Source organism: Crassostrea angulata, chromosome 2, assembly GCF_025612915.1.
Source record: "Crassostrea angulata isolate pt1a10 chromosome 2, ASM2561291v2, whole genome shotgun sequence".
Lineage (NCBI taxonomy): Eukaryota > Metazoa > Mollusca > Bivalvia > Ostreida > Ostreidae > Magallana > Magallana angulata.
In genome coordinates, this window is record NC_069112.1 from 54,930,745 (window position 1) to 54,957,202 (window position 26,458).

General features: G+C 35.7%; 2 protein-coding genes across 3 annotated transcripts; both read left to right on the forward strand.

The window, feature by feature from the left end:
* The first annotated feature begins 4,290 nt into the window (after nucleotides 1-4,290).
* On the forward strand, nucleotides 4,291-10,264 carry LOC128171595 (CBP80/20-dependent translation initiation factor-like). Of its 2 annotated transcripts, none has more exons than XM_052837391.1 (5): nucleotides 4,291-4,420; nucleotides 5,339-5,627; nucleotides 6,769-6,965; nucleotides 7,420-7,511; nucleotides 7,918-10,264. In XM_052837391.1, the coding sequence occupies exons 1-5, from the start codon at nucleotides 4,322-4,324 to the stop codon at nucleotides 8,051-8,053; spliced, it is 813 nt and encodes a 270-aa protein (XP_052693351.1). In that variant the 5' UTR covers nucleotides 4,291-4,321; the 3' UTR covers nucleotides 8,054-10,264. The 2 variants fall into 2 exon arrangements, with proteins under 2 accessions (XP_052693351.1, XP_052693352.1); XM_052837392.1 differs by lacking the exon at nucleotides 4,291-4,420 and adding an exon at nucleotides 4,911-5,227.
* A 5,198-nt stretch (nucleotides 10,265-15,462) lies between these two features.
* On the forward strand, nucleotides 15,463-25,887 carry LOC128171551 (zinc finger protein Xfin-like). Its single transcript, XM_052837333.1, has 4 exons — nucleotides 15,463-16,484; nucleotides 16,827-19,014; nucleotides 19,918-20,002; nucleotides 21,002-25,887. Exons 1-4 carry the CDS (start codon nucleotides 15,842-15,844, stop codon nucleotides 22,238-22,240), a joined length of 4,155 nt encoding a protein of 1,384 aa, XP_052693293.1. The 5' UTR covers nucleotides 15,463-15,841; the 3' UTR covers nucleotides 22,241-25,887.
* The last annotated feature ends 571 nt before the right edge of the window (nucleotides 25,888-26,458 follow it).

The following is a 26,458-nucleotide window of genomic DNA, read 5'->3' on the forward strand; positions in this document are numbered from 1 at the left end:
GGACGCTGCATTCCGCCAAAAGCGCTAAATAGAATACATAGCCAAATATAGTACGTTTACAGTACTTTTAACAAAAAGTTACACGAGTGAACACAGCCACACAGAAAAAAAAACACCACAGAAATTATTACAGTGAAATCAGATTTTGAAATGGAATTCAATTAAGGAGTGAATACATTGTATTTGACAGTAAGATATGACTCTAAACACATCAAGATTTCAGTTGTCCATAATATCAACAAATGACTGAATACTGTATGCAGGGAAATATTCGCTCCTTTTATTTTCACCCCGTTCGCTCACGTTGTAAGCGGGCGAATTTAAGACTAGGCGAATTCCAATATACCATACTGTATCATCTCTATTTAAATACAACAATATATGGGCGAATTCAAGATGGGACGAAACCGTTTGCAATTGAAGAAGGGCGAAAATTACACGGGGCGAAAATAACCCTGTATACAGTAATCAATAACAAATGACCTCTTCTACAAATCTCCAGGGCACCAAATATTTTCATGAAATAGAGTAGATTCGAGCATCATATTGCATAATCATGAAATAGTCCTGTTGATGGCAATGGCATACTCCAATTCCAATATAAAAATAATTGGCCATACTTCTTCTATCTAACGTAACGATCTACATTAAAAATACTTTAGATACTTTTTCTTACTTTTATTAATCGTTTCAACATTTAAAAAACGAAGAAGAAAGAAAGATGTAAATAAAAACAATAAAATGCGTTCTTTGATGTCTCATGTGGGGTATGAAGGAAGTGAGTTTAATTATGCACGTAGATGTAAGATAACGATAGATATGTTATAGTTACATCCTAACATAAAACTGCCAATTTTTTTTCAGAAATGGAATAGTAAAGTGGTTATATAATTCTAACATTTAAATTAAACTATTAAAGAAAACTGTTACAGAAATTGGTTCAGATATTTCTTGTTTACATCGTTGGTCAAAATAATATTATATAACATTAAATGAAGTAAATGAATAAATAATTTGTCTAAATCCCTATTTCTTAATATTCTTGATTTTGGTATGAATAAATGATTTTCAGCACAATTTCAATCATTTATTTTATTTTTTTTTTTTTGGGGGGGGGGGGGTTCTTTGTATCAAACTTATCTCACTGGTGAAACGATATAATTTTAAAATTTGTAAAACATAGGAAATGAATTCGTTATCTAGGTCCAATCAAGTGTTATGCGGGGATTTACCCCGTGTTGTACTCCATACTCCCTTGATTGACCCTGGATAACTAATAATATTTCCCATTTATGTCTATTCAGTGGAGATACAGGAGATCATCAAGCTGTAATTTTTAATTCAATTAATGTTTTTTTTTTTCGATAAAACTTTTGAAAAGAGAAATTTAAAGCTTTTTATTCTACCTCGATCGCAGAAAGTTTCAACCACTCTATCTATTTTAGTAACATTTTAATACATCAATACATTGAAAACGCTACACAAAAAATCCCCAAAAAAACAAAAACAAAAACAAAAACAAAACAAAAAAAACCAAAACAAAAAAAAACCAAAAAACAAAACAAAAAAACAAAAAAAAAAACCCAACATTTTAACAGTAGTCGTTTCATGATTACAAAAAATTACACCTAATGTGATGACAAAAACGCCGTTCCGTACATGAAAAGTTAAGAAAATTCAAAGTACTGACGAGAGTTGATTTTATTCATTATTTTCATGCTAAAATCAACGATATTTTATTTTGCTTGGCAAGTAGTTCTTTGGCTGTATATATGATCGAATAATATTGCGCTTATTTCTTCTAATATAAATTATTAGGCTTTTCCAAGAAGAATTCCGAGCTACATGACTTTGTATAGACGGAAAAACAACAAACCCATATGAATCTGTTGTGTAATTTTTAAAGATAGCATTAACGCCATCAAACTCTACGATATGCATTTGTATCAGTAATCGAAATATTTCTAATGATTCTATCCAAGCCATATTAAACTCTGGCGTATGAATACATACGACCACAAAAATATCTAAATTTTTCGTACCGTTTAAAATCTGACCATTTTCAAGGTACAGTAAAACACGGTTATAGCGAAAACGCTTATAATGAACTGACGTTTAGAACAGGGTGATTTTCATTCCCCGTAACAATATCATATGTTGTAATCTTAAGGTACTTCACTACATCCAGACTTATACTTTTTAAGGACGTTGTTTACTCAGGGTTTGACTTCTCAAATTCGGATTGTTATAAAGTTCAATGTCATGAGTAATATTTGTTCTAAACACTAAAATTATTTATGAAATGAATTATTATTGACAAACCATTCGTTATTTTTACTATATTATGGAATTAGGCTCAAAGGAAGTTGGACTTTTAGCAAAACAGAGGAAATTCGGACTAAAATTTTCAGATTTTGTTTTTCACTGAAATATTTTTGGTAGGATATTCAAAGTTAAGATTTTATTTGTTAGTCAACAAAATTTTGCATATTTTGATTTGTTTTTATCTCACTTTTTCGTTTAGATATTCGAATGGCACCCACTACAAAAATATTGAAAAATGCTTAAAAACGATAAAAGACACCATATCTCAAAATTTTGATCATTGACCTCATATAACTTTTATGCCTGCAGAGTAAGGTCAATATACCTAATTTAATGCTATAAATGTTTTAGTATTATCATCATTCAATTTTTTGTAAAATTGAATCAAAAAGGGGTAGGAATTTGAAAAATGATAGAGGAAATTCGGACTGGAATATTCATAAAAGTTGTGAATTAAAACTTAATGCTTTGTGTCTGTTTCGTGTCACTGCCATTCATAAACTGTATTTCATTTTTAAAAGAGTTTAGCAATTTGTGTTATTTTCACAATTAAGAAAATTTCAATCATAGTGTAAAATTTTTAGGGACTTTTCTTAAATTTTCAAAAAATATACAATGGCCATTATCTCAAAAAGTAGGTCATTGACCTACTTTTTTGAAAGTGAAAAATAGCACTACCATGATAGGTCTTCAACACACAATAGATGGTTTTTCATTATCATCAGTGGAATTTTTTTTCATTCTGAGTAAACGTATACCTTAAGACACTACGTCACAGATGGCGATTTAAATATTTTGTTAAAGTGTTTATATCGTTCTATTCAGTTGTGTATCGTAGTAGCCCAGTGGCTAACGTATTGGGCTTCTGAACCGCAGATCATGTGTTCGAATCCGCCAAGAGCGTTTACTGAATTAAATTTTCGAAAATGTAATTTTTCATCCAAAACTGCACATTTTTTGCCTATTTGACTTAAATACTTCTTATCCTTTATGATATCTATCATAATCACGTAATTTTCTGCTGATTTGAAAAAAATATTTTAAGGTGTAGTGAGCCACCTTAATGGATATAACGCGTTACGCTTGTAACGAAGCGAAATCGTCCGTCCCTGGTAGCTCGTTATAACCGTGTTTTTACATGTATTTATTGATAAGTTTCCTTGAAAAACAATGCTTCTAAATCATTGCATCGAATGCATTTCTATATTATACTTTTATAATTACTAAGTCAGCGGTGATGATTTGTGCTGAGGTCTAAACACTGTTTCACTTCCGGTTTGCAAGAGTAACTGCATAGGAGAGTTGATTAGAACCATTTTAACAAGAGCTTGGATTTTGAATTGGGTAGTTGTGTCAAATAGCAATGTGACGTAGGCCTGTCTATTTCATTATAGGCCACTCAGCTATTACTCTCTAAAATCAACAAGATTTGTCTGGTTTTTGAGCGGAGACTACGCAATCGGTGTATATTTCGCTCGAAGACAGCGTCATTTTAACTTGTTCTGGCGCAAGAAATAGATAGTTACGTCCTACTGAAAGTCCAGAGCCTTGTTAAAATGGTTCTAAAATCAACCCTTCAAAAGTTCTCCCAAAAAGGGAGTTCACGCTAGCTTACCCTTGCACCTTTCTAAAATATTTTTCCGACCTTAAAATATATACAACGAATTAATTTTTTACTGTCTAGTCATGTGTGTAACTAAACCTAAGTGGGTCTGGGTTTCCCGGGGGATGTGTATTTTGCGTATGTCTTTGTAGTTCAATTGGTATAAATTCAATTATAACTAAAAGTGTCCAGTCATATAATTTTCTTATTATTCTAGGTATTCACAGAGACATAAATAACATAAATGTTATTTATGTCTCTGGTAAACATTAGAAAACATAGTATTTTTAAAAATGCGTTGCCATTCTTTGCTGTCATTGATATTGAATAAACATATGTACGATCTAATAACTAAAAATTATCCCGTCCTGCGTACGAATTATTCGGTAAAAAATGGCAAGCGCCGGGCGAGGAAGGGGTAGAGGGAGGGGACTGCTGGCTGCTGGGTCAGCTCCAAAACCCGGACCACAAGGAGAAGGGGAGACGACAAAGGTGTGTAAAGAGTGCAGGGTGATCATAAGTTTCGAATTTCCTCTGTTGGTGTTCAAGACGTGCCGTTCTATTATAACCATGTGATGATGTGTTCGACGATGATCAGCTGTTAATGTTAAAGATGTAATATCTGATTATCCTTTACACTATCACATCATTGATTTAGGATTATAACTCCTTATACTAACTGAAGGGGCCCAAGTTCGTGCAAAGTTGTGGTCATTCCTCTTCTTTAATTACTCCATTTAAAACTTTATAACTGAGTAAATATGTCACCACTGTGTATATTAATGCACAGTATTGCCACATTCTTGCTATAGCATTAGGCCAGTTCATAGCTCCTTGGTTTTTTTTACGTAGAGCCATAATCAGTTTTCAAGCTATTCTAATGTTAAATTGACATGAAATTAAAATGTTTGCAGAGTCTCTTTTGAGATTTGAGATCTTTTGATAGAAATTCTTCAAACAAAATTATTCCTTTCTTGGATTTAATTCATTTCCTTATGTCTTGTACACTATCGTATAATTCTCCTATAACATTTACAGTACTTCGTACAGGTATATTGATCAAGTTTTACTTATATCTGGAAGGTGCCAAGTGAGGGATTAGGATAAGACTATTGGATTCCAAAAAGAGGTTTAAACAATTGATCAGCCTATATTTGTCAGGAAAGTCTGTCTGCTATATGACTTTACCAGTAATTAGTTTTTTTCCAGACAGCACATGTGTATGAAAATTTCTGAGATCTGAAAGCATGGACTAAGGTTTTTATTTGTGACAGGATGCAAGGGGTTAATATTAGAAGAGTTAGTATCATCTCCATTTGCTTTTATAGTGTTTAAACAAAATACTTTTACTTAGAAAGCAAAATCAGATAAATGGGTCATTAAATGCATTATCAAATCTATTTTAATCAGAATGGGGATTCCCCTCCCCCAGGCACCGTCCAGGAGCTTGAGGACTATTTGGATGGGCTGACCCTCAATCTGACCGAGGACAATTTGGAGGACATCATGACCTTATCCCAATCAATGTCCACAGAGGACCACCTCAAAAACGTGGCCAAGCGCCTTTACGACAAGAGTTTGAGAGACCAAGAATTTGCTAAATATGGAGCGTGCATTTGTGACAGACTTTCTAATGTTGAAGTGCAAGGATCAAAGTTCAGAAATGTGATACTTAAATTTGTTCAGGAAGATTTCAAAGGTAAAGGGTACTGTATATTAGAATATGATGAAATAATTTTGGGCTGTCACAGATCTTTTGGTCATAGAGCCATCCTCTTAATTAATCATGCTTATTTATGCATATGTAGTCTCAGGATCACAATTCAGTTGAAATTAATTAATAATTATTAATTAGTTCCTGATACTGTTTAGTACCCTTTTCCCCCAATTGAATGTTAATTTTAGGCAATGTTCATACTCCTCAAAATAAAAATCTACCGCTACATGTGGATAACGTATATCCGTTTTTTTTCCCCCACCTTTCAAAAAATTTATAAAAATTGGGAATATCTCTAACATTTTGAATTCGCTTCAGTCATTTTTTGCAATTTAAAAAGTTTCATATAGAAAATGATACAGGATATAATATCTGCTTATTCAAATATACAGGTTATACGGATACCATATCTGATTACTGTAGAAACATATTTTCGTTGGGTAAAAATTTCCTTGTTTCTAAACCAAATTAACTTTCATTAGCATTTACTTTTGTTTTAGCGTAATCTCTAAAATGTAATACGTATTAACTCTGTATTTAGTGATAGTTGGGTTAAAATTCTTTATGGATTTAATTTCGTTAATTTACACTGCTAACGAAAAATAACAAAATGAAATTCTCAAGGCATATTTCTGATTCTTATATATACAAGTTCTATTTTTGTGTTTCGGCCAATATTAAAATTAAAATAATTAAGGTATATGAACATGGAGTGTCATTGGTTGCAACCCCTCCTGAAACATTCATATTTCATTAAATTACATTATAAAACTACCAAAAACATGCCAGGTCAAACCCCCCTGGCAAACTCAAATAACCATCATACCCTCATGGACAACTTTCTGGATCAGCGCATGATGTAATTAGTTTCTTACAAACCAATAGAGATCTGAAATATGATGAATTTGATCATACTGGTACAGTTATTTTCCTAAAATTCCCCCCAAAAATTTGCTACTTATTTTAATTTTAACAACCTCAGCTTCACAACCAAACTAAGGCGAAATAGCACTGTAACTTAATTATTACAGTACGCCCTACATAATAGAGGGAGGAATACATGTAACAAAAAGTCTAAAAATCATGAAAAAGATTTCCATTGGTCATGTGACTTTTTTTGCAGCAAAAGACGAGACCAGACGCTCGGACAACAAGCGGTACCTGGGCTTTGTCTCCTTCCTGTGTCAAGTGTTCGGCAATGTTCGACTTGCGACGGGCGATACTATGAAGCCGTTAGTGGTCCCAGTCTATGATTGCCTGGAGCAGATCTTAAACGACCAATCGTCAAATGAAGACGAATACGAATGTTTCTCTATACAGGTTCGTTGGGAATTGTTCACTTTTAAGCAAGATAATACATGTAGCTAGAGATGGATAAATGAATATAATACCAGTAGGTTTTTATTGAGGCAGACATGAAAGGAAGAACCTTTTTTCCTTGTATGGGAGGGGATGTATTTTACATTTTTGGTTTTTTTTTAGAGGGGGGCGATTATTTTTATTGACTGCAATACTTCAATTAGATTATGTTTATGGTGAAGGGTGTTGTAATAAAAGCATATTCTGGAATTACAAAAATGAATTCTGGAAATGGAACACCAATTGAGCAAAATCTTATGTAATTTGTCATTGATGTAGGTTAGTTAGGTTTTTCGACATGTTGAAAGGTATTCAGAGCAATATTTCATATCCTGGTAATTTAACAGAGGAATAAAGAACAAAGAGATTTACCATAAATTTCAAGTTAAGCAAATGGACATTTACAATTTTGCAGCTGCAGTCTATTGGAAAAGACCTTGAACTTCAGGATCAGCCACGCATGTCGTTAATGCTCGATCAAGTGCGAACTCGTATCATAAAAGATGGGTGAGTCACATTATACTCAGCGGATGAAGTGAGATGGTCACATTATGTTTTGATTTTGGGAGACAATTTTGTTATCCTTTGATATCCTTGAGAATTGCATTTACTTACACTTATTTTTTAATTATATTGATCAGAACTCTATGCCTAGTAAATTTTTAACCCTTTAGATAATACTCCTAGTCACAGTTCTGTATGTAGAATACTGTATACTGGAATTTTGTTCTTCTATACGATATTATTTTTCCTTAATTGTGCAATGCTTTTAAAATTAACGTATATACAATCAAATCCATGCTAATATGTTAAAAAAATCCATTTTTGCCAATGGTCACACAGACAAAATACATGGATATTATGTTCACATAATAGTTTATGCTGTATGTTTATGATGTCTTTAAAATTATAGTTTGACGGCTCGTGGTCGCTGCACCTTACTGGAACTTCTAGAATGTGGGTCGCGGGGGTGGAAACCGCTGTCCAACGACTTGACCCGATTTTACTGCGACACCATGGTGGAAATATTTGCAACGAGCATCGAATGAAATTTGGTTTTATACCATTCCGGGTTTACAGTTACTGAACCAGAAAGAAGTAGTAGCACATCTACTGGGGTCAAAGAGAGGTCATTTCATGTTGACCTGAACTTGACCTTTTTGGGGTCACTGAACCATGACATGTTACAAATTGTAAAAAAAATGTTGGATCACCAGCGATGTGTTCTGTTTTAATGGAGAAAACAAATAAAACCAATTAAGGAACTAATTATGCTATAATTGTCACAACTAGTCTATGTCTGTCCTTTTTGACATAATTTGATGAAATGGTTGGATTCAGTTTAAGTGTGGACCAGTTTATGTGATAGTTAATGAATAGAGTGAAAAACAGTGGATATATATGTCGTATGGTTAAAATATTGTCTAAAAACAACCAGCGTAACTTGACATGAAGCAGAGGCATACAGTTTCTTTGAATTACTGTTAAAGCTTTTAGGTATCTTAGAGCTTATATAGAATAGAGCATGCATTATATACATGTAAATTGTTTGTCAGAACTACTGGTCTACTTACTCTCCAGCAAAATGAATGCACGCATAAGGGTAGGAAAAAACCCCAACTTTGTGTACTAGTTTAATAAATAGCTTGAGAACTATTGTGCTCACCCTTTTGAAATGGTAGATGTATTATAATCATAAGGAATTATATTTAATATGTACCTTAAATCTCGGGCCAAGCCATACAGACTCTCTAATGTACAGTACAATGTTATTCTTGCAGCCATTTTTGCAGTGAATTAAAGATGCGAGTCAATTCAACACAGACCACTATGTACCAAATACAGAAATTTTTGTTTTAATGAAGATTAATTTTTATCAAAGGATGGACTGCTTACATGGACTGCTTAGAGTGCCATATATGCATTTTGTAATTTTTAGACTTTCAGGGTATGATTGTATAAAATATTTTGTTGAAGTAAATTTATTATAAAAGACCATGATTACACAGTTTGCCATATATATTTGATGAATTTCTTGGGATCACTTAGCTTGAGCTTGCCATTGTGAGAGGAAATGCTATAATAAAATTGTTTACTTTATAGCACAATGTTATAGAGTAGAAAATACAAGAGATTTTCAAACTCTCCCAACGGAGAAACTATCATCAAATTTATAATGCGTATTCATCTTTTGAAATTTAATAACCTTCAATTCATGAGATAAATCTTTCATGTGAGAGTGAAGAAAATGGGTTTTTAACAAAATTTTAAGGGGGTGGAGTTATATTCTTTAACCTGAGTACATTGACTGTTAATAATCCAAAAATAAACTTTCAGATCCTCCACATGATATTGGTATTGGATGTAATATTTTTAGGCAAAATTTACAGCATTTTATCAAAGCATGTCTAGACAAATATTAACCAGTCATATTTGTGCACTGCATGGCTATATATGGATTTATATTATGTAATTATCCTTATACCGTAGATTCCTTATTTTACACGAGTACACTTAATTCCACGATTGAACCGTTTTGCATCGAAAAGCGAGAATACAGAGTTAGGAACACCAAATTTTTATCATAGTTTCATTTAATTTACATACGTTTGAAAATAAATGAGAGATTATATATTCCGTGAAATTTGCCTCTCACGATTTTACGCAGATTTAAATTTCGCGTTTTATTGGGAATCTACAGTTACTGTATATTTATTTGTCTCCCAGAACCACAAAACCATAGTAAATTATTCAGTCATGTACACATATCAAGGACAGTATTTTGCTTGCTTGATTACCTCAATTTTATTTGTAATTATTTTATTTTTTGAGCCTGTGAACAAGTCATGGGAAAGAACTGCAGAACTGCATGCATAAGCGTGGCCTTTCATGAAAGATTTCTCTGGATATAGCGACTGTATTATATTATGTTTATATAAGCAACATGTAGTGTTTAAGTGTTTTTGATTGTATATTTTAACATTTATTTTTTTTTTTACAAAGAGACACACTTGTTAGCTAAAACCTGATGTTGGACTTTATTTTTAACCAATCTTGCATATATACCGGTAGCGGATATTGTGAGCCTTAAATTCGGAGAAAAAAATTCTTTTCTATATAAAATGTGTAAGGGGAGAAATGTTGTTTCCTCATCAACATTTTTAAAAATGTTTTACAAAAGAAAAAAAAATAATGAAGCAAACTAGTCATTGTCTGTTATCAGGGACCTATAGTGTGTATTCTTGCAATGTGTACAGAAGTCCCCGTTTTTTTGCTATTAATGTATTATGTGTAGGTAATTTTGTGCAAATATTTTTTCACTCTGCTGCTGATTTTAAAAATGAATGATCTGAATTATTATGAAAGTAAATGCCATTGGTAATACTGTCTAATTATTACAAAAATTATGCATCTTCAAAGAAACATAACGTACCTGCATCATATTTTTTTTTTACGGGAGACAAAGTTTTTCCGTTTTTATAAAGCAAAAGATAGAAATTCATTCATTAAATTCACAGTTTAGGGGAAGGGGGGGGGGGGTTGCATTTACTGAATTAATGTTTCTATATTATCATTGCTGTTGATTAAAAAACAACAGAAAATGAATGCCATGGGAATTAATGTCTTGTGAATTATTACAAAAATTATGCATCTTCAAAGAAATGAATTCTAATCATTGCTGTTGATGAAGACAGATTGTTTTTCTAATTGTACACGATAGAGACTTTAATTTTTTTGTGAAATATTAAAGGATCAAGGTCAAAGAAGCTGAGTGGGTGTGGCTGGTGGAGGTCAAATTTATTTGCAAAGGTCAAGGTCAAATTTGACTTTATGCCCTCAGGGGCATAGGTTTACATTTAAAGTCATTTTTGTGGAAGAATAAGCACCTTTTTTTTTTTTTTAGCATTTTATGTAGTAAGGGAAAAGGAAAGTAGGAATTTCATTTTTAGCATCTTTGTCAGAAAAAAAAATGTTATGTAATATGTGTTGATGTTGCACTTGTGTTATTTTTTTTAATTATATATTGAACAAGAAATGAGTTGATATCTTATACACTGTATATTTTTATGAATAAATTCTTCAGTATTTTACTTACTGAATATTTTGTTGTTTAAAGGTTCGATCTGCATTCCTCAGGCTCAGTATTGTTATTTAATCATTAAGGAGGCTGGTGGATGGTCAAAAAATTAATCATCTGTTGAATATAAGTTGAATTCCACAAATCCTTGAATTCTACATTTCATTTGTCCTCTGTCAGTTTATATATGTTGCCTGGATCTGAAACAAGAGAAAACTGGCATAAAATTCTTAAGGAGCCTGGATGGTCAACAGAATAATGATCAGATCTGTTCAAAATTTTAAGATATGATTTGTTCAGCTATAAACTATAATTATTTAGTAAAGAAAATATCCATATGTTTTACCCTTTAAATTTAGTTTTTTGTATAAAGAGATCTTCTAAAGGAGACCAATACCAACACAGTCCAAAGATTGCCACGTCCAACGAGCCTTCTTAAATTGTTATCTGATTTTAAAAATTAGGTTTAATAAAAATTGAAATAAATAAGAAGAAATTTTAATATACTGTCCAGAAATTTTACATTTAAATTTACAGCAATATTACACATGAATATGCATGCGTATGACCTCTGAGTCGTACTTTACATGTAACAAAAATTAAACTCTATAATATATAAGTAACTAAACATTTTACAATGTAAAATCCAAATCTATCTATGAATACGTGAGATCCGGATATTCAAAGGCACCTGAATTTTCAAATCCCTCAATTTATCCCTCAACTCAAATCCTTAAAAGAAAAGTGCATAAACTTGAGGTCAAACCTCAGATTTGAGGCTTAGTATTGACTTGAGGAAAGTTGGTGACGGCGGAGCTGGTCACTGTTGTTGAACATTGCTGAGGATTAGGCATTGTCAATATTAAGAAAGAAATGTAAAAAAAAAAAATTCTTCTATCTATGTCAAATTTTTCTTAATAAAGATTTCTTGGGTATATTACATATACCTCTTGTCCACAAATTTCCATTTCCATTGATTTATAATTTGCTAGATATTTTGTAAGGAAACAAAACTACATTATAGGCAGAGTATATCAGGAATTTCAATTTGCAAACTCTCTCTCTCTCTCTCTCTCTCTCTCTCTCTCTCTCTCTCTCTCTCTCTTCTCTCTCTTTTTTGAGTTTAATGATCCCTATTAAAGTAAAAAAAGCAAGATTTATGATTTAATCAGTTTAATTTGGCTTCAATAATTCTAATTTCAAAGGATACCATGAATTTCGGAAAATTAAAGTTCTTACATTTCCGGTTCTAATATTTATGTGTTCAAGAATAATTTCCTGTTCAGGATGGGTTTTCCTTTGTTTGAAATGCAGAAAAAATGACAAAATCATGCTTCAAAACTTGTTTAGTGGCCGCGAAAATTGTGCATATACTTATTAACTCAACAATGGCGCGCTAAATGATTGGAATCCGTCCAGCAGAGAGGGACATATGGCGCCATATGGGTTGATGCTGTGACTGGGGTTTCTGAAGATGATAACTAAGGAGGTTTGTTTTTGTGCCGAAGAAGGCGTTTTAGTTATGCATAATCATCAGAACGTTTTGATTAAGGAACTGACATTGCTCCGTCTCCAAACTTTTGTCTCAAAAAGGGAAACTCGAATTGCTCATTTTAGTGCAAATTCGAATTTCCTCAGAGTGAAAGTAGGCCTAGTCCGGATTGCTGTATGCATTAGATGTACACTCATGCCAACCCCTTTTTATGTTATTTTCTTTTCTTTTTTTGGTGCATTACATAATGAATTCAAGGTCATTTATATTTTGTAAAGTAATTTAAGAATCAAAAGATCAAAAGACACTGTACAAAAGTTCGTTCATGCTAAGTCAGTGCATGAAAAAATGTTGGACTATTATGTTATAGATTCTCTTTATCTATCACATAATTATGATTTTGATTATTGTAAATATTAATGTAAAGGACACAAAAGTTTTTGTTTAAGATAACTGATATATTCAGAATTTTGTCGAAGGTCTGATTTAATATCTTAAGTGTTTTACCAGACTTATTCATGCTGTGTTTTTGTTTGTAAATTGTTTCTTATTACCTCAAATAGGTCATGCATTATCTCTATATTTAGCTTTTTTGCTTGATTAAGCTATTATAATATAGCTATTTAGCTAATTCAGCTATTTTGACATAAAGTCATTTCAAAGTATTTAACTTTTGAAATATAAAAGCCAAAAAATTGCTGTCCCATCAACAACAGATACATGGACTACTAATTAATTATGATATACTAAAACATTGCAGCATTTAATTACATTTTTTGAAAAACAGCTGAATTTGACTAACTGTACACGTCATTGCACCTGTACATGTTTTGCTGAGGCAGTGAAAATGATATAAAATTACTTCTTAATGTTGTAAATGATTGACAAGCAATTATTTTGTTGACAAAGGTAGACTATCATAGTGTAGGGATACGCTGTATCTGTTTGTTAATTAACACCTCAACAGCTGCCAAATTATTTTTGTCTTGATTACACCATCAAGAGGCTGCAGTTTGGAATTCTACTGAATCTCGTGATTGGTAAAGACAATGTGTTAGACATTTATTCATCTTCATCACATTTTTTTCAAGCTTGAAAAAATTGAAAATTGGTATTGTATAGCATAATACAGTAGTTGGCCATGAATGAGTTCGCAAAATGGCGGCGGCGTAAACAAATATTGTCCGCTTGGAAAGTTGAGAGTAAAACTTTACCGTAAATCATGAACGTATCGAGTTCAATTTTATCCGAATTAATAGTTTTATAATTTTGGGATTGTTTTGTTTTATTTTCTGGATTATTCCCCTTTGGTAAACAATTTATCGTCTGCATAGAAACAATGGCTCGCCACGGGAAAGAATTGACAGAAGAACAAAAAGAAATCATTTTATCTTTATCAAATAACGGTTTTTCAAGCTATAAAATTCAGGAATTCACTAATATAAACAGCAGAACAATTCAGAAATTTTTGAAAAGGGTGAACGAGAGAGGAACTACAGAAAACAAGCGGCAAAGTGGGGGTAAGAAAAAAACAACACCTCGAGATGAGCGAGTTTTATTTAGACGTGTGAAAGGCAACAGACGACAAACATTAAAAGATCTTACAAGTAGGTTTAATAACATAACGGGTTGTAATATATCTGAAAGAACTGTAAGAAGAAGACTATGTGACGATGGATATAGGAGGCGTGTGGTTTCAAAGCGAATTACTATCTCGCACGTAAATCGAGAGCGACGGAAACGCTTTTGTAGACAGAAATTAACATGGACTGTCCGTGAAAATTGGTCTCGAGTCATCTTTAGTGATGAGACGAAAATTATGTTGGGTAACAACAATAAAATATACGTCTGGTGGAAGCTTGACGAGCGTCTACGACCCGAGTGCTTGGGTGAATTTGGAGACAGGGAGCGCACCTGCAAGGCATCTGTTATGTTTTGGGGGTGCATATCATACCATGGCGTAGGAACCCTTTCACCAGTTGACGGCAACATGAACACTGATAAATATATTTCTATCTTTGATGATTATTTATGGCCTGTGGTCGCACAACATTTCCCGAACCGACCCTGGATCTTCCAGGAAGACAACGCCCCTTGTCATGTGTCTGCTAGGGCCAATGCTTGGAAAATCACCAACAATATAAGCACATTACCATGGCCAGCCCAAAGTCCAGATCTGAACATAATTGAAAATGTCTGGAAAACCTTGAAAACTCGCATACAGCGACGAACATCTGAAATTAAAAACGCCGAAGACTTGAAACGCATAACGCTGGAAACGTGGACTGCATTGCCTCTTCACTACATTCGCAGCTTGTATGACAGCATTCCACGCAGAATTAGAAGTGTAATACGCACAAAAGGGCAGATAACTAAATACTAAACAAGAAGGTAAATGATTTATAATTTTAAGATCAAAAATCGGAGTTTGATTTTTGCAGACGAAGTTTGTTTACATCGACGACGCCGCCATTTTGCGAACTCATTCATGGCCAACTACTGATAGCTTGTTTGTAATTGTTTGGATTTTAAGTTTAAAGCACAATCTGGGTAGGTTCATACTTTATATCTGCAAGTGGTAGAAGTTGCGGGATACAGTATTAAAATCTGTTGGGTTTTTTCACATGTGGCAAATTTAAGAAGAAAAAAAAACCTAAATCTGTAAATTTTACTACTTGTGTTAAGCTATTTTTTTGCAACTGTAAAAGTTTTACATAGTACACAATAACATTCAAATAAATTTTTTAGTTCATGTCAAAATCTTTTTCCACACAATCTTTGAGGTGTCTGCATCATTGCATTTATGTTACCAAACCTAGTCTATTGACAACATATATAATGGACAACAGTTATGGAGCTATCTTTTATGTTTTATACTTTGCAGGTCTGGTGAAGTGTCTCCATTCATTGAAAGAAATCAAAATCTATGGAGACCATGTACCTCAACAGAAAACCACCAACCACAGTGAAATAGCCTAGTCCATTGAAAACTGTTAAATACATACCACCCCAAAGCAGTGTGGAAAAAACCCAAACATTTTTCTTTTCATCAGATCTGCAAAAATTTGTCAGTGACTGTAATTAACATGGGAACCAATCAAACGGACCTTTACAGTCTCACTTGGCAGTCCTGTTGAAATAAAACCTAGATGTTGTGTAGTAGGACTTTTGACCCAAAGACTCTGATTCCTTTCTGTAATGTCTTTCTGTTGCTTTAAAAACTGCTGCTGAATGTTTTTAATTTGACTGTTGTTTACGCTTGTTACCATGGATACCAACCAGTGTCAAGTATGTGGAAACTTCTTCATCACCCTAACCTCCCTCAACAACCACATCGAGACACACAGCAAAAAAGAGCTGTACCACTGCATTCTGGGATTGCGGAACACCATTGCCATGTTGTCGCGGCAACCGTTGCCGGAGACAACCTACCAGGACAACATCACCGCGACAGACCTGTCACAAAACCACCACGCTCACACCACCAGCCAATCAGAAAAACCGACCACCAGCAATGCCAGCAGTGCCGTGTTGTCTATCCCATCATCCTCTGCTGCCTACGAAATCCACACAGGTGCCGACGGCTCACAGCCAGGTCTGATGCATGTGAAAACTGGTGCCTTGGAGAACTCTGTACCCATTACACCACCCAATCAGAACCTTGTCAACTCTGAACCGCACGCCACTGAAACCATATCCTCACACCACAATGCAGAGCCTTTGCAGAGTGTGGCAGCTGCCGGGATTGGTTCCGTGGATTCTGTTCACTCTGAGCCTACCACCGCGGACATGTTGACCTGTCCGATATGTAAGAAGAAGTTAACGTCGTCCTATACGCTGTATCGACACATGCAGAGTCACTACGACAAGCAGGCTGATTCCTGTCAAGTCTGTGGGAAAGAATTTGTTGGTATGTACATAATCTTACATCCATCATTCTACAGTTCAAATATGGCATGCTTCACAATTTTCAATTACTAGTATTATGTTTTAAGCTTTATAAAAATGTGTTGGAAACGGCAAGTTGACCAATACTTTCAATTATCCTGGAGCTTACTTAATTAACCAGTAAATGGTTTCAAATTAACATTTATTTTTTTTCCATCTTACAACATGTAGCCATTGTAGGACAAACATTTTATGATACCTCAACCCTGTGCATGCCCCCCCCCCCCCCCCCCCCACCACCACTATTTAGCACCATCAAAGTAAAAAAAATTCTGATTTAACGAATGTTTTATATCATTTCTAGGTAAGAGGAGTTTGGTTGTACACATGAGGACCCATACAGGAGAGCGGCCTTACAAATGCAACACCTGTGGGAAGCAGTTTGCACAATACGGCACTCTGTATCGGCACCGCCAGATCCACAACAAAGGGGACGCTGCCAGCAATAGTCAGTCAGCCACCACCGCCACCACCTCAACGGCTGCCACCGTCCCCCCACTCCCTCCACCGGACCCCACAGAAACCGCCCCCATGGAGGACCCCACCAATCAGAAACAACACTTACAACAACAGCACCACCACCACCACTCTGCCAGTCTGAAACATCTCAACAACACCACTCAGTCTTTGGCGACTGGAGGTCCAAACTCGGGTCCAGAGAATGGGCAGGAATTGTCTGCTGAGCACAGGCAAGAGAGGATGGGTCTGCCCATCGTAGAGCACAGGGAAAGTTCAGAGGTCCTGCGACCGCCCGAGAAAACAACCATTCTGAGCGTGCCCAGCACAGAGAACATGACCCACGATCAACAGGAGATGGGGGAGAGTTCGGCCTACCCTAACACGCAGCATGTGTCCGATACTGACGCAATAAATAATCTGTTGTACCAGCATGTGTTTGGGGACCAGCAGCAATTTCTACAAGGCTATCTCCAGAATCAGCTCTTTGCCCAGACCCTGGCAAGGTTTCCAAACTGGGGTTCGGAATTTGCCTTGATGGCCGGATATCCTGGATACGCGGGTCTAGATTATAAGAAGCCCGAACAGGATCAGAACTACGATATGGCAGCATTGCCGAATCCGCAGGTGGAGAAAGCTCGAAATAATGATCCAGCGGCGGAACAACTCCAGGACACATTTAGTGATAACTCTGTCACCTCTTCCAAATCGGAACGTCTGGAGTCCTTTTCTAGTCTCACAGAGTCACTTCTACGCCGCAGAAATCAAAGCCCTGTCGTGACCTCGGTCAATTCTGTGGTCGGTCCAGGAATTCCCTCCACTTCGGCCCTCCCTGACCCTCCAAGCTCTAGGTACCCCTCCACCCTTGGGATTCAGCCTCCCCCTCCCCCAAGCTATGAGGCAGCCGTTCAGCAGTCTCTTGGATCACCGGCATTGTTGAACACCCCAGTTGTTGAAAACGACCAAAGCCAGAGCTCATCTTCGGCCGCTGCGGCTGTGAACATGACAGTCGAGCTATCATGTAAAGTGTGTGCCCAGAAGTTCCAAACCTCTGCTGAGCTCACCAAACACATGAGCATTCACAATGAGAAAAACTTTGTCTGGTGTCAAGTGTGCCACAGTAAGTTCACCACGCCTTTCTCTCTGCGTCGCCACATGAAGATTCACACGGGGGAAAGAGACGAGGTGTGCGGTGTGTGCGGTAAACGCTTTATTGATAAGCCCAGACTAGTGGTACACATGCGCACGCATACCGGAGAGAAACCATATGCTTGTTCCATCTGTCCAAAAACCTTCTCCCGGCGGGAAGTGCTGAAACGCCACGAAAAGACGCACTCCACCTTCAAGCCTGTGGATGCCTCCACCCCAAAGTCAACTTACGATGAGTTACCGCGGAAACAGGAGGTAGAGGTGAGGAAGCAAGAAACAGAGCACTCCCAAATGGATTCTGGGATGTATCTGACATTCGACGAAGACAAAGTGGCAATGACGACATATCTACCGAGTGAACAACATCACCCTCCTCATCCGGAGCACCAGGATCTAGAAAATGTGTCGGCCGTCTCTGAGCCGGATAACTCCGCCAATGAAAGCCGGTACATGTACACTGGTGAGGGCATCAAGTCCAGCACTCCACCAGTGAACGACATCATGTACCAACATGAGGACGTACCCATAATGCCACAACAGGAAGAGGTGTCAGCGGAAACCAGCGAATCGGACCAGACTTCTCCAAAAAATCCGGAGAGCCAACAGGAGCAGGCTACAGACACACCGTCAGATTCCGGAAGTGGGAAAGAGGTGGAAATTGACCGGGACTCTCGGGCCATGAACGAAATCAACGACATGTTGATGAGGAACTTCACTAGTAAGGTGGACGGGGCGAAGCCGTACCAGTGCGATGTGTGTAACAGGAAGTATACGATGCAGTCCTGTCTGCGGCGACATATGCTGGTCCACACGGGGCTGAAACCAAACCGATGCCAGGTCTGTGGCAAATCTTTTGTGGAGAAACAACAGCTGCTAGTCCATTTCAGGTCAGTGTCATTTACACTCATATGCCATAATGATCACCACTGCACATCAATTTCCACTGCACATTTCCACTACGCAAACACTTCTAATATCCACAGACACAATACTGCACAGACAATCCAATTGCACTGATATTTTGTACTCAGGGTTGTCTCTAAGACCCGGGAGGCGGGGATTTTCCCCGCCTAAAGTGACGTAATTACCCGGCTATTATTGCATTTCAAACACAATCTAGCTATAAGCTAGACCCCTAGATCCCCTTCTACTTTTTTATTTCTCCTGTGTACTGATTTCCACTGCACTGATATTTCCTCTACATCGAGGATATTTCCACTGCACAAATCCATCTTATGCTCACAAATACTACTGCAAACATAGCCCTATGCACTGATATTTCCTTTGCACTAATATTTCATCTATACTGATATTTCCTTTGCACTAATATTTCATCTATACTGATATTTCCACTGCACTAATATTTCATCGATACTGATATTTCCACTGCACTGATGATATTTCTATACTGTATTATATTTAAACTGTACAAAGATAATTAGAATTTTCCAATTTTGGGCTCAGAGGGCAAACAAATACAATTTTTAGAAAGAAAGTCCTTAATGAAAGATTTACACACATGAAATAGTCCATACACTTCTATGAACATGCAGCAGTTTGTGCAATTATATACCATTAACCATGCTAATGCCATTAACTTATTAAAACAATATACATATCTTTGTAGTCAAAATGATAGCTAATACAAATATAAAGATGATATCACATAATATGTATACCTTGTAAGTATTTCACTAGGGTTTTTCACTTAATATTGATATAGCAGAATTGATCGTCTTTAATTAATAAGAATTTTTTTTTTTTTAATTCCTGATCCTCTTTATTTATAGAATACACACAGGAGAGAGACCCCATCAGTGCTCTGTCTGTGGCAAGCGCTTCACACAGTATGGGACCCTACACAACCACATGCAGGTAATTAAAGGAGTTAAAGGTCGGGGTCAAAGGTTATGCAAAGTTTTGTTGGCCCATTTCCAAACATCTTTGACATTCTGCTTATTTTTCCACCAATTCTTGGAAAGAACCTGGCTATTGGGCCTTAAAACTATAAGACGAGTTCAATTTTGATCTCAATCTCACTATTGCACTAGTATATATTTCTTCTATAAGAATGAGACTTCTTTCAAAAGGGAGCTTGTCCAGAAGTCTAACGGGCCGGTTAATGATGAATGATCACATCTTAGAACAATATTCATTCAATTCAGACGTACAATGTACAGACTGGTCAAAGTTCAAGGTCAGGTTTGTAAGTCTAGTGCAAATTGGGATTGTCCATTAGATTTATTTTGAAGCCTATAACTCAATAATTTCATATTGGATTTGACCATGCCCCGATTGAAATCAACACCTCATAATACTAAAAGAATGATTTCCTATTCCTTAAATATATACATGTTTGTAGGATTAATGCATACATGCTTTGGGATCTGACATCTTAGGAATTATTGGTGAACGATTTTTATGTTTCTTTCATTATTTGTATTGAAATGTTGACAGTTGTGTATATTAGAATATGTGTGGTTCAATTTTCATGGATGGTGATCTTCACCCACAAATAACCTCAATTCACAAGTTAATCAAAGAAATTATGTCCTCATGAACCCGTATTAACTAGAAATTTGCTTGCATGAGAATTGATGATTCCATACCATAAATTCCTAATTCCTAAACGCGAGGAATTTATAACCGCGTAAAATCGTGAGAAGCAAACCTCACAATTATTTTCTGAGAGTTGATAACTATGGGAAATAGGGATAAATGTTAGCGATTTTATATTCTCGCGATTTGATACAAAACAGAGGAATCCTGGAATTAAGTACTCACATAATATAAGGAATTTACAGTAGTATGCATTTCATTCTCTGCTTAAGTTCATTTCTCTGATATGCAGTACATGGATATTTCTATTTCTAGGTGCATCGTAAGCAGCAGTATAATCAGGCAGTAGCCACGGGCCAGAAGAGCGACGACGAAGGGTCGGGCTTCATCATCAAGAAAGAACTCAGCGAGGAGGACGAGGAGGGAGGCCTCCCCAAAAAGTCACAGGAGCTAGTCAACGGGGAATCCGGACCTTCCGACATGGAGGGTACAGTGGAACAAGAGATCCAGTCCGATCCTGCCGTAGCCAAATCTCCTTACGCTTCAGACGAAAGCCGAAGTGTCGATGTATCCAACAGGATGCGAACAAACGCAGGGGTGACCGAAGAAAGTCAGAACAACGTGTCAGAATTTGGAAGCGAAGCGGAAGGGGAAAATTCGAAAGCGGAGTCTCCGGAGAAAGCGGGAGTGCATGGAGGGGAGTCAGAATCAACGGATGCTAACGAGAAATTGGACGGAACTGGGGCAGGGGGGTCAAAGACGGACCGGCCGGCCTATGACTTTTTGTACGGGTATCCCACCACTAGCCTTATGTCCCTCAACTTGCTGGCGAACACGTCGGAGGTTCATCAGAGCCTGATGGAACACATGGCACAGCTACAGCGAGCTCCAGAGATGCATCAAGGTCTGCTAGAGTACATGGCGCAACTCCAGCGCGCCCGGATGGTTGGGTTGACGGATTACAACACAGCATTCACGCGTCCGCCCGTTTCATGCACCTACACGTCGTCCAGCGACATAGGTCTGAACCTGACGACATCGGAACACCACACCAAGGTCCTTGGCCTCAGCTGCGACAAATGCGACGCAAAGTTCCAGGACCAAGAGACCCTTGAGAGTCACATGAAGACACATGCACTGAAAAATGGAAATGACGCCATGTTGAGTCAGGCCTCTTCGGACGTCACGTCGCCAACAAAGAACGACAAGTTTCACACCTGTAAGACATGTGGGAAAAGTTTTAGTGCGTCGTTTTGTTTGCGTCGCCACGAGATGATTCACAGCGGCAATAAACCCTACAAGTGCGAGTACTGCCCGAAGGCTTTTGTCGAGAAACAGCATCTCACGTGTCATGTGCGCATTCACACAGGGGAAAAACCTTACTCGTGCAGCACATGTGGTAAAGCCTTTACGCAATACGGGACACTGCACAAGCACCTGCGCACGCACAACAAAAACAAGCCACACAAGTGTCAGTTCTGTGAAAAAGCGTACTACGAGCGACGGCAATTGACCAATCATTTGTTGACGCATTTTGAAAACAAAGGGAAGTAAATCTATAACATATTCCTAGTTTTTTGAATTTGACTTGTCAACTGATCAGCTGAAGTTTTAGTTGTTTTAATTTTTTTAAGATGAAAAAATGAAATATTTTGTTTGATTCTGTAGGGACCATTCAATGTCAAAAATATATATATATATATATCAGTAACATTTTGATTTGAAACTCAAGTAAAATATTTCTGTGCATATATTTTTTGTACATGTATATTGTATAATACTGCTGGGAGAAAAAAATTGTGAAAAAAAAATTTGAAGAAAAGAGAATTCATTGCATTATTAGTGGAAAAGTGTATAAGATTGTTAATGGTAATGTTGTTTAAAGAAAAAAATTATTGCAGTAATTGAGTGAAATCAATAGAAGTCAGGAGTTCGTTTAAAAAAAAAAAAAAATGTTCTTTTTTAAGATATATGATGTTTATGATTAAGCTGTAACCAAATTTTTTTTTAAATTAAAACATACATTTTCTTATTCTTTGTTTACAAAAGTTAGAGAATTAATGTTTTGAGTATTGATAAAACCGAATGAACTTATATCATAAAATTATACATTGCGGAAAATTGTTGTGGTTTTTTTTTTCTTTATTGAGAGAAAAAAATTGTTTAATAAGTTGTTATTGTTACGGATATTTTAACAGATTTTTTGTTTTTTTTGCTCTTTGTTATTTGATTGATATTCAATGGAATCTAATGATCTGTAGTGTCTTTTTTATAGTTTTTTGAAACTTGCCTCAATTAAATGAAGGATTATTATTTTTCGTTATTTGATTGTATCTGAAGAGATACGTTACTTTTTGTACAATTTTTCTTCTTTTTTTTTTTCTTTTTTTTTTTGTTATCGACAAAAAAACTTGAGTTGATACATTTTCTACAAGGTTGATTTAAAAAAAAATCTCTTTTACATGTATTTTTTCTCTTCTTTTCATAATGAATAAAACCAACACCTTTTTTATATACAAAGTATATTTACATAAGAAATCAGATTGTGTACTTTTTGCAAAGAAAAAAAACCTGTTGTACAAAGATAATTTTTTTACGATTTCTTCATTGTCTTAAGGTTTTTCGATCAACAAATAGAAACATGTCCTTAATTCTATGTAACCCTTTGTTTTTAATGACCATACGGGGGAAGAAAACAACTAGAAAGGGGGCGGGGCTAAACTAGAAAAGGGGGCGGGGCTAAAATTCTTCCTGTCAGAGCGTTTTTGGGCTGGAATAAATCTGCTGAGAAATTTACATTGTCATATGTTGATGTCATTTTACTTCATGTAATATCATAAGATTGTATAAGATTATATAACCCCTCCCCCTCCCCCCCAAAAATCATTGATCCCCCTCCCTCCCCCCAAATCATTTAACCTCCCCCACCAGCTATGTGTGTATGTAATGCTGTTCAGCTTCAGCAAAGAACATTAAGAAAGATGTCATTTAATTAATGGTGCCAAATTGTTAAGTATATGATTTTTTTTTGTTCACATATCTGTGAATTGGAACAGAAATCTGTGTGTTATAGATAGATAGAGTATTTACATTGGTGTGCTATAGTTATATAGATATACATGTATATATATACCCCATCTCACCCTCCCCCCTCCCTCCATTTTGAATATTGCCCCATGATACATTTACAATACTTCCATTTTTCACTCAGTCATGTATCTATGACGCAATATTGTAAAGTTTGCGTCATAAGAGGTTTGTATCATATGACGTAGCATATTTTTGTTGGTTGCTATTTATAGTAAAGCCATTGATTGGCTGCTATTTATAGATCTGTTAATTCAAAAACTTGTATGTATTTTTTCAATGTACATGTAATTAGAAATGTGCTGAAACGTCCCTGGAGAAAGATTTACATACCTATATCTGCTTTCAGCTTCATTTTGTTTAGCCCTGCATTTGTCTTGATCTGTTTTTTACCCTAGAAAACATATTTTGGTTTTTGGGAGCATAAATGGGGTTGGGGTGGGGGTCGGGACCTGGAAAAAAGTTTTCTCATCTTATATGCACTTACTGACATATCTTTGGATGAACTTGGACTGAAATTGATAAATTCTGATAGTTTTTCCTTGTATGATTTTACATCTCACATTTATATATTGTGCACTTCTTCCAATGTAGTCCTACTAGTATATTTGCATTGTTGGAAAACTTTGGAAGGTCTCATTACTATTCACTGACATACCACCGTATAGAATTTCATACTCAAACTTTATCAACTGTAACAGTGATTTTCACTGGCTGGCTAAGGTATTTTTTTTAACAAATCAGAATACACAACTTAAAAACCTATCTTCCAATATTTTATACGACCCCTTTTCATGTAGGAGCCAAGATGATGTGAGACCAACTGTCAGTTTTCCAATGATGTTGCAAATGAATTATTTATTTTCTGGCAACATTCCAATTTTTAAACTTGACTATGACCTTTGTTGACCTCTCACTGATTAATTTATAATCTGCACACACACCTCACTTTAGGTGCATCACCCCCTTTTTTAGTAATTAAAAATTTACCTGTTTTATAAAAAAAAAAACAACCCCTTATTATGATTGAAATGCTCAGAACTTACAAATATTTTACAGGAAAAAATTGACAGAATTTGCCTCTTGAAAGAATAATAGACAAAAACCCAAGTATGAGTTATCTCTCTTTATCAGGGGGTAAATGTACCTTAATCAGACTCAGGAAGAAGAGCGTTTTTCTAGTTTTTAGATATTTTTTTGTTCATTTCTGCCTGCGTATTTGATTAACCTCACAATACAGCCACCTCAGTGTAAAAACACAGAGTCTCACAGAATTGTCTTTTTAATGATCTGGACTCCAAAATCACATGGATTAATATACTTTGTGTTTTTAAGGTTTTTTCTTTTGACTTGCAATATATAGGAATATATTTTTGTTATTCCTTTCATTTGGTATGTCATTGAAATATTGCAATTATGGTTTTTTTAAAATTTGTTATTTATTGTTTTTTGTCGCTTTTGTTAATTCTAGAGCACCAACCTTTGAAACTGTCAGGGGTATATTTTAGATGTAGATTAATGATAGTTCAACCAAAGGCAATATTCTTGTATGTTCTTAATGTATGTTTTTTCTTGCAATGATTATTCACAATTCTTGGATATTGTGTTCATATTTTGATGACATCATCATTTTCTGTAGAAAGCATCACCAAAAAATGCTTACTAGAACTGCCCTATCACCAAATGCTATGTATAACACCTGCTTCCTTCTGCTGATAAATATTTATCTGGTGCTACATCATATATCTATTTTTTTTCTTCTTTTTATTAGAAAATGACTACGCATTTGCTTAGCATTTTTTTGTGTTACATGTCTCCAGCATTTCGTATAGTGCGTGTATAAAAAAGTAGATATTAATCATTAAGACAACAATTTTTTTTTACCCAGGGACGTTTCAGTAGAGTGTATGTGTCCAGTGTTTCGCTTTAATGTTAGACTTGTGCATGCTGTAAAGTGCCATGTATTCGCCGAGGACCGAGGACTGAGGGCTGAGGGCCGAGGACTAAAGCCAGTGCTATAGATAGATGTTTGTGACGTATTCATTGTTATCATCCATTTTAGATCTAGTTGTCTCCTTATCAATTAGATATGAATAAATGTTAAGAAAATGTTTCATCAGTCTTTGTCCTTGAATTTCATCTATTAATTTTGGTGTGTGGTGTTTTGTTGGGTTTTTTTTTTTTGGGGGGGGGGGGGGTAGGTGGGTTGGGGAAGAGAGGCCAATGGCTGGTATTGATATTATTAATGCCAAACTCAGATCCAGAGGGGGACAGGTCAAGGGGGGATCTTGATCCCGGCTGAAAAGTTTATATTTATTGAATACTGTAAAAATATGGAAAATAGCCCTTGGAACTCTTTCCGGTTGAAAAAACAGAATTATTCACCCTCTGGGAAAAATGTATATCTGGATTCTTGCATGATGCTCAAGTGTAGTCATCATTTTTGGCCAGTTGTAATGAATTTGTTTGTTTATAGAAAATATGGCTTTATCATAGTAAATAGTGGATATCAAGAGATGTAGGAGGTAAAACAATATATAATAAAGAATTATAAAAAAAAAAAAAAAAAAAAGAAGGAAAAAACAAAGGTTTAGCCCCCCCCCCGGTCGTTTTTCTTTTGATGACTGTATTGCCACCAATCATTATTGCAGATTTTCCTACATTCACGACCGAATAATATTTTCA